The 8,942-nt window shown below is 35.4% G+C and overlaps 1 protein-coding gene across 2 annotated transcripts in view; it reads left to right on the top strand.

Moving 5' to 3' along the window:
• Positions 1-938: 938 nt before the first annotated feature.
• LOC107676949 (mesoderm induction early response protein 2-like) overlaps positions 939-8,942 on the top strand; it is an 11,636-nt gene continuing 3,632 nt past the window's right edge. Inside the window, exons 1-12 of one of the 2 annotated variants that reach the window (XM_016471694.1) lie at positions 939-972; positions 2,545-2,717; positions 2,826-2,951; positions 3,894-4,014; positions 4,335-4,414; positions 5,351-5,420; positions 5,549-5,700; positions 6,692-6,773; positions 6,925-7,016; positions 7,156-7,286; positions 8,253-8,377; positions 8,648-8,768. In XM_016471694.1, the coding sequence (XP_016327180.1) occupies positions 2,553-2,717; positions 2,826-2,951; positions 3,894-4,014; positions 4,335-4,414; positions 5,351-5,420; positions 5,549-5,700; positions 6,692-6,773; positions 6,925-7,016; positions 7,156-7,286; positions 8,253-8,377; positions 8,648-8,727 (1,224 nt within the window). In that variant the 5' untranslated portion in view covers positions 939-972; positions 2,545-2,552 and the 3' untranslated portion in view covers positions 8,728-8,768. Of the gene's footprint in view, positions 973-1,258; positions 1,286-2,544; positions 2,718-2,825; positions 2,952-3,893; positions 4,015-4,334; positions 4,415-5,350; positions 5,421-5,548; positions 5,701-6,691; positions 6,774-6,924; positions 7,017-7,155; positions 7,287-8,252; positions 8,378-8,647; positions 8,769-8,942 lie in introns of those variants that run through there. The other variant, XM_016471695.1, reaches the window with a different exon arrangement.

Below are 8,942 nucleotides of genomic sequence, written 5' to 3'. Positions count from 1 at the left end.
TGAAAGAAAGAAAGAATCAATCAATCCAAAAAGTTAGTGAAAGAATGGATTATTCTTATTCCTGGTCACTATTGTAATAAAATAAACATACAAATAAAAATGCTCAGTTGTTCAATAAGACCCAAAAGTAACCTCCAAAAACAAAGTAACATAATTTAACATTAACATAGACTATTTATTAATAATATATAAATTGAAATAGTTACTTTAAATTGTAATCATATTTTACAGTATTAGCCTAATGTTATATTGTTTTTTTTATCAAATAAATTGGTCTTGGTGAGCTCAAAAACTTCTTTCAAAAACATAAGTCTTACCCTAAACTTTTGAACGGTACGGTGTTGCATATTTAGCCTACATGTGATGATGATAATCAAATGAGGCAGAGCTGTCTTAAAAATATATTAATTATAGACACTTTTAATAGGCTATATGACTTATGACAGTTGAATCTATAACATTTTTTATGGATCTTTGACAATGACATAATCTTCAAGAGATGCAAACTGGAATTAAACATCTCTTTTTATATGACTTTACACTATGTGAGATGTTCACGTGAAGTTAAAAATTCTGCAATTCCATTCATAGTTTATAACTTTGAAAATAAATCATCTATTTTAGACCCCTCAAACTCTAAAGGATATTTTGCTCACGAAAATCACCGGTGGGATCGATTTCCATTCAACACAGACAAATGTGTTTACTATTGTCATTTTGCATTAATGACACACTATTTTCCTAATTAATGCTGTACAGTTGCTTTGACACAATCTGTATTGTTAAAAGCGCTATATAAATAAAGGTGACTTTACTTGACATATTCAGTGCACTGCAGATGAGATCCTGTATTACTAATTTGAGATGGTTTGGTGGCTATCATGAGAGTTAGTTAGTCGGAATGTAAGTTCAATAGTAGTTCTACACAACATCCGGGCATTCCACCGCTTGCGCAGAATCGGAATGGCGGAGGTAAGTGAGCTGCGGGGCTCGGGGGAAGAACAACACAACGATTAAATGATTCAGTTGCTCCGGTACACTTTAACAACCAGCCGCGCATTAACGGACAGCTTAAGACCCGGCCCGTCTGATCGAGCGACTCAGAAAACGGCAAAGATAGACGGTCATTAATAAGGAGGAAGTTAAAATGGGAGCACTCCTCAGCGTTCCGCCGCTCTATCTATCTCTATGTGTGTTGCGTTCACAAGAGTTTAATTCGCCAGATCGAGCGCCGTGCAAAACAACGGGAGAGCGGCGACAGCGCTGGTGCTGAAGTGTGTCCCAGGTGCGCACGGATGGCAGGTCTAAAGTTTAAAAACTTCAGATACTGTCACTGCCTCCTCGACTTCCCTAAAACTGTTTCCTTCTCGCACCGGTTCAGAGTCACGGTGCAAATGTTCAGCACTGACTTACGGGAAAGCGCCTGAGTGACAAACTTCAGTAAAGCTCAGTGTGGTCACATACAAATGCGTTTAGTGGCTATGAAGAGGAGAAACTTAAGAAAAGACACTTTAAATATGTTTGTGGTGCTTGAAACTCGTTACCTTGAGCTTTAGACTATGTCTAGAAGTGTTTTATGAGGTAAACATACTAAATTATATTCAGTTTAGTGGTATAAAGCCATTTTTTCTAAAGGAGGCTTGTAATATGAGGGGAAACGGTATAGATGTTATCTAGAACACGTCTCATAGTGGTCATATGGCAATTTTGTTCCGTTTCTTGAAGGTTACTATCACATTTGAAACTATACCAATAACTATTTTGGTGTAAGCTTGGTGTAAAATGTTTACCATGGTACATTTTTGTAAGGGCTTATATTCTGAAAGATCTAGTGCAGCTAGTAGCTTTCGGATATGTTCTAATAAGTTCTTCTCTTGGACAAGTTACTTCACAACATTGTTTTGAACATAATTCATGTTCATCATATGAAATATCGCTTGAATTGGTCTAAAAGTCTGTGAAGAGTAATTAACAATAATTTTAACTATGGTATTCTGGTGGAAATTATGGACACTGTGGTGAAATTTTGCAAGGATATTGTTTCATACTTAATTTCATGACCTGTCATAAGGTTTACTTTGTTAGCACTTCATTTTAAAAGTTAAGAAGTGAGAAATGTTATTGACAATCATACTGGTTTATTTGGATTTTTGCCTGTCATAACTTATATTTACCAGGTGGATTTGAGATGTTGTAACTAACTAGTGGCTTTTACCTCCATAAATACAGGGGCTTCAAAAGGTCTTTAGACACACAAGTCACTTTTAAACATTTCTGAATGCCACAGCATTAGAATCAAATCAGTCTGCCAAAAATTATCCTGAAGCTTTTCTCAAAAGTTTATTCTAGCCCTTTCGCCAATTAATTTTAAATTTATCTGACATTTACCAATGTAATTTTAGTGGATGTATGAAGTCGGTTCTCCTCAACTTTTTGGTCTTCATTTTAAACAATTATTGTTTTTTACGTTTTAAGATAAGTTTCTTAATGGTTATTTTGATTTAATATATTTATTATGAATTATCTGTTCTCACTGTGCTTTAGCTGTGCAAATGGGCTCCAAGGACCAACGGCTCAGTCGTGTAGACATTTTCCACCAGGGCTATGCGGGGCCGCTGGAGGCCCTTCCCCGGGCAACCACGTTCCTAGAGGAGCAGGACGGGAGCCTGGTGACCCTGCGGAGGCAGGCAATAAAGATGGAAACCAAGTCCCATGCAGTGAGTGCAACAATTTTTTTTGCTGTGCATTGATAGATTGGATTAGATTTGTGTTAATACTGATGAATATGAGGGGAAAAAAGGATTGTTTCGACCACCTTTCCACAGGGTGGTGAGATGCCCCTTGAGCAACTGCTGGCACTTTATGGGTACAACATGCCTGATCCTGTCCTGCAACAACAACAGGAGCCGAATGAGCTGGCAGCCAGTCTGCCTGAAATGACACTGGACAAGGTCACTATCACTGAAATAATCAAAGTATTTGTTAAAAGTAACCATCTGCGCTTATCCATCTTATTTATAACGTAAGAGTGGGTGCGACCGTTTGTAACTTCAATGTGCAAGGCTTCCATTCGCTTACAGTTATTTACCTGTATAAAAACAGTCCGTTATGCTGCTTGATACTGCAAACTAGTAATTGTTTTTTCATTTTATTTTATTATTTTATCATGATCATAAACACAGGTTTGTAGCACAAATAGGTTTGCCGTTTACTGAACTTTCTTATTCTTCCAGTCATTTACCTATAGCGGTTAATGAGTCAGAAGTCTCACACATTGAAAGAAAAAGCTTCTGTGTTGCAAAATACGGTGGATAAAAAGCTTTTTTTTTCATATTTTAAATTTCGATAGCTAAAAACATCAACTTAGTTTATCATAACCTTGACTTTTTATCTCAAACTGTGTTTTTATTATTATTATTCACAATTTTGACTTTATTTCTTATTTTAAATCTCATAAATCTCATATCCATTTATTAAATTGTGATTTCACTCTAAAGGTGTGGTAACCTTTAAAAAAACGAGACCATGAAAAAAGGCCAATTTTTTATTTCAAAAGTATAGCAATGTATTAAGTTCAGCTCACACATAAGTCACTTTCAAACAAAGCAGCTTTCTGTTGGTCAACTTGGCAAATTTGTGTGACCAAATTGAACCCATTGTGAAATCTTTTGCCCTTGAGTGAAATTCCCAATAGCATGGATTCCTATTTAAAATGACTTGATACCACAAAAATTCACAGAACAACCTTAAATGTGACTGCAACTTATCTATTAAAGTTTTTTTTTGATTGTCGTCCTCAGTAGAATCTTAAAATGGTCCTTGTAACTTCTTTAGGAAACTTAGAAAGTGAAAATTCTGCCTTATAGCTAGAAATTAAATCAATCTTTTTATAGGTTCAGATAGGTAAAGCTCTACTCTCAGGAGCGGAGGATGTGGACAGCCATTCCTCTGCTGATGACCTCACACTCTCCGTCACGTCCCATTCATCTGACCTCTTACAATGTCACCTAAGAGGTACAACATCAAATTACAATGCCACTTTTCCACTGTACTGGCAACTCCTAAGCGAATATAAGCAAATATTCTTGTAAGCAATGTCAGTCCTTAGCAATGCTAGTTGCCCTTTTTCTCTTTGCTATTTTTTACTTTGTTTTGTTAAAGATGATTTGTTCACACTGCACATACGTTTGGAACTTAATCATATTTGTTATCTGTTACATATCTTGCTGGCAACATAATAAGACATTTAGTGTGTGTTAATTTTCTATGAAAAATCTATTTTCTGTTTTCAAAAATGTTTGGGCTCACTCTCAAATGGTTCTTTATTTTACCAGGTGATGACAAAGACACTTCAGTCAGCTGCTCCGAAGATGACTCAGAAAGCACCTCTATCCCCTCCAGTGATGGCTGCAAGGTAAAAAAAAAGAAAAAAAAGATTCATGTTATAGTTTACTATGTTTATATTACATTATTTATCACTGATTTATTGAATTTTGTTTAATAAATTTCTATGAGAAAAGTTGTGTATGATGTGTTTTGAAGTTACATCTTTTAATAATTAAATTTATGTAGCTTTATATATAAATGTATTTTGGAAATTATAATGGTCCAAGAATAGAGCCCAGTGGGACAACCTAGTTAAAAGTATCAGTAGGCCCTTGTGTGCAGAATAAATCAAAATGTCAGGTTTTCTTACACAATACTTTCTTAAAGATTTCATGCTGGAAAACATGATCTTCAGGGTTTTTTTATTCATATTTGCATTCAGCAAGGACGTGTCAATTTGGCCAAAGTGTAGTACTTCTATAAATCACCAGGCATTGAGCATATTACACTGAACAAAATTATAAACGCAACACTTTTGTTTTTGCCCCTATTTTTCATGAGCTGAACTCAAAGATCAAAGACTTTTTCTATGTACACAAAAGGCCTATTTCTCTAAATCTGTGTTAGTGAGTTCAGCTCATGAAAAATGGGGGCAAAAACAAAAGTGTTGCGTTTATAATTTTGTTCAGTGTAGAATGAAGGATCATGTGACACTGAAGACGGGAATAATGGTTGCTTTGTCATCACTGTATTAAATTAAATTTCTATTACACTTATAAATCTTTTATAAATCTATTATTTGAGATATTTCACAATATTATTTTTTTCAATCAAAGAAACAGCCTGGGTGAGCATAAGATAATTATTTCCAAAACATCAAAAAAGTTGTATTGACCCCAAATGTTTTAATGGTTGTGTCTATAAAATAGAATTTATGATATTTAAATGTAATGGTTTTAAAATGTCAGCTTGATGTTAAAAAAAACATTGTAGTAATGCTTTTGTGCCATGTTTTGGTTATCAGGACATCATGGTGGGCCCCCAGTATCAGGCTATAATTCCTTCTCTCTGTACACACACTTTTTATGAAAGAGGTGAGTGTCTTCTCTTGTCTGGTGTCCTTTACACTGGCTCCAGGGATGTGGTTTCAGTGGTCTGTTTTGCATAACCAACCTGCCGAGTCCCCTGGGATCCACACCTGTTTTGTTACTGTTACCCCCAGCCTATGAAAATGAGGACCAGTTATTGTGGACCCCAGATGTGTTGTCCAGTCTGGCTATAGAGAAGTTTTTGCTTGAAGTCCAGAGAAAAGGGAGTGACGATGGACCTACAAACACTTTTACCACAGGAGATATAGTCAAAGACAATGAGCAGGTTGGGTTGAATCACACAGATGCAGCACTTGACTTTTCATACAATCTGGAAGTGGCTGAATTGGAGGGTAAAGCTTGCTTGCAGTGTTATGTTGGTATTATTTATTTACTATTACAGTATTTATTGATATATTGATATTATATTTTAGTAAATATTATATTTTCAGTTTTTGTTTTAATTTAAGTTTTAGGAACTTAATGTTTTAAAAAATATTTCTATATAGTTTTAATTCATTTTTATTTCAGTTTTGGTCATTTTAGTGCATCAATTATTTCTTTATTTCAGTTATTTGCCAGGCAAAATTACAAATTTTTGTTTACTTTTAATGAAAATATAATGGTCCAAGAATAGAGCCCAGTGGGACCCCTTTACTTTTACATTAAAGTCCACATGAAATCACATAAAAATACTTTGTTAGCACACATTGCTAGCCTTGAGGTGAACAATTTGTCTGTGCAAGTTAATCCACAGAAAAAATGGTCTTGTAATCTTTAATCAAAATCTGAACATTTGCTTCGCTCTGGAAAGGCATTCCTTCTCTAAGGACTTCAGTTTGACGGCTTGGGCAGATTATCCTTAACCACTGTTAGTTTGCTGCAAGCAAGAGATCAAAATGTCAGGTTTTCATTTAAAAGATATTTAAATGTTTAAGATTCTGCGCAATTTTTAGGTCCGTAATGAAGGTTTTTGTTTATTTATTTATTTTATTTTATTTATTTTTTTGAAAGATTTTACTCCAATTTATGCTGGAAAACATGATCATTAGGTTTTGCACAAACTTGTGAAGTTCATGCAACTTTGGTGCTGCTGTCATTAAAGCAAAACAGCAACATGCCAAATATTAAAACATTCTGAAATTACATAGATGCATTTTCACTAGTGATCTCATTCTTTTCTACCTCACTGTAACTTTTTGTCTTTAGTTGTTCATGTTTGATCTTTCAGTGGTTGAACTTACATTCAGTGGTCCTTCATTCTATCTCTTTTGTAGGCTCTATATGAACTAGTAAAATGCAACTTCAATGCAGACGAGGCACTAAGAAGATATCGCTTTAATGTCAAGGGTTTCAGTGGTAAGGCCTCTGTAATTTTTCTTCTTTGTCTTTCTTTCTGTTATTTTCTTTCTCAAACCTTATTTAGTAGGCAGTAAAAAAAATGAAATCCATGCATCCATCTCCTAGGATGTATAGCAGGTTAATTTCAATGTAAAAAATGTTCCATTAGAGCTTTGTGGCTGGAGTGAGGAGGAGTGTCGTAGCTTTGAGTATGGTTACCGTGCCCATGGGAAGAACTTCAACCTCATACAGGCCAATAAGGTAAACCACCATATTTTTTTTAAGTTTCCTCATATCATACATTGTTTCCCAGTAGAGATTGCTGCTGATTTTTCAACTATTTTGTTTGAGAAATGAGAGTCCCTTAATGTGTCGGTCTCTCTTATTTGCCCTCACCCAGGTCCGCACACGCTCAGTAGGTGAGTGTGTAGAGTACTACTACATGTGGAAGAAATCAGAGCGGCATGAGTATTTCACACAGCAGGCCACCAAGCTGGGTCGGAAAAAGTGCAATCTGCCATCTGGCAACACGTGAGTGTGTTTTTTTGTTTGCTTGCTTGTATCTTTTTGAGTAAAGTAATAATGAAGTGGTGCAGAACAATTTAAATGAACAGGTTGCATTTAAATAATTCTGGTTCTGTTTCAACAGCAAATTAAAGGAATAGTTCACCTAAAAATGAAAATTTGCTGAAAATGTACTATCCAAGATGTAGATGAGTTTGCTTCTTCATCTGGAGAAATGTAGCATTACATAACTTGCTCACCAGTGGATCCTCTGCAGTGAATGGGTGCCGTCACAATGAGAGTTCAAACAGCTGATAAAAACATCACAATAATCCCCAAGTAATTCACATAACTCCAGTCCATCAATTAATGTTTTGTGAAGTGAAAAGCTCAAGAAACAAATCAATCATTGAGGTGTATCAACTTCTGGCAAAAATATTATTCCATAATCCATGATAATGCTTCCTCCATTGAAAAAGTCCATCCCCTGTTGTCCTCTCACATCAGAATCCACCAACATATATTTAGAACCGTTTTGGACTGTTTTAGATTGTAAACGGTGCTTGATCTGTGCATATTTCTCTCCTGATTCAGACAAGATGTCTTAATGATTTCTTACAAACATGCAGCTTTTTGCTTCACAATACGTTAATTGATAAACTGGAGTTGTGTGGATTATTTGTGGATTATTGTAATGTTTTTATCAGCTGTTTGGACTCTCATTCTGACGGCACCCATTCACTGCAGAGGATCCACTGGTGAGCAAGTGATGTAATGCTAAATTTCTCCAAATCTGTTCTGGCATCTTGAATGCCCTGAGGGTGAGAAAATCTTCAGGAAATTTTCATTTTTGGTTGAACTTTTTTACAATTTTACAAATTGTGGAGGCTTTTATTTCTTGGCATGATAAACTAAATGAACGAGGACAAATTTGAAGACAAAATGTACCTTTTTTAAAATAATGATCTGATGATACTTAAATATGTCTCTTAGAGAGGATGCTGAGCCAGATGGAGATACTGGTGATGTGGAAGGTGCCACTCAAGGTTTGCTAAGTAGGTCTTCCATTCAACTCCAACCTCCATCGCCACCTGCAGTCATGGAGCTGGATAAACAAGGTGCACTTTACTAGTTCTTTGATATTATACTTACCCTTCCGCATGCATATGAGCTCATTAAACATAAACATAAAACCATCCATTGGTACCAGCTTCTTCATTTATGTTCATTTGTTTATGTCCAACATAAATGCATTTTTTTCTTGATTTTGGGATGGATGGTCAATGCGTTATGATTTGTTTCATTGTTGTTTTCCATCTACCACATTTTTCCCATTGTGTTTGTGTTCTTTTATGTTTTGTTGCCTTTCATTTGGTCGTACGATCCAGAGGACAGTCTGAATTGCGCAGCTCAGTTTCATGATCGTCCACGACGGAAACGCACGCCGCGCTTCCTATTAAAGCCCTGAGCTTCCTGCTCACTGACAGCCTAAAACTGACAGACAAACAGGTACAAACAGAAATATAGATGTGCCAGGAAATGGATCATGCCTGTTATGCAGTACATTTTCATGCCCATCATCATTTGTGTCTTCATATAGTGAATGAAATATTAAACTGATTGTGTATATATATATATATATACATATATATATATATATATATACTGTATATATATATATAT

This window comes from Sinocyclocheilus anshuiensis, unplaced genomic scaffold (assembly GCF_001515605.1).
Source record: "Sinocyclocheilus anshuiensis isolate Anshui unplaced genomic scaffold, SAMN03320099.WGS_v1.1 scaffold420, whole genome shotgun sequence".
Lineage (NCBI taxonomy): Eukaryota > Metazoa > Chordata > Actinopteri > Cypriniformes > Cyprinidae > Sinocyclocheilus > Sinocyclocheilus anshuiensis.
The sequence above is the reverse complement of the archived record's forward strand: the minus strand, read 5'-3'. Positions and strand labels throughout refer to the sequence as shown.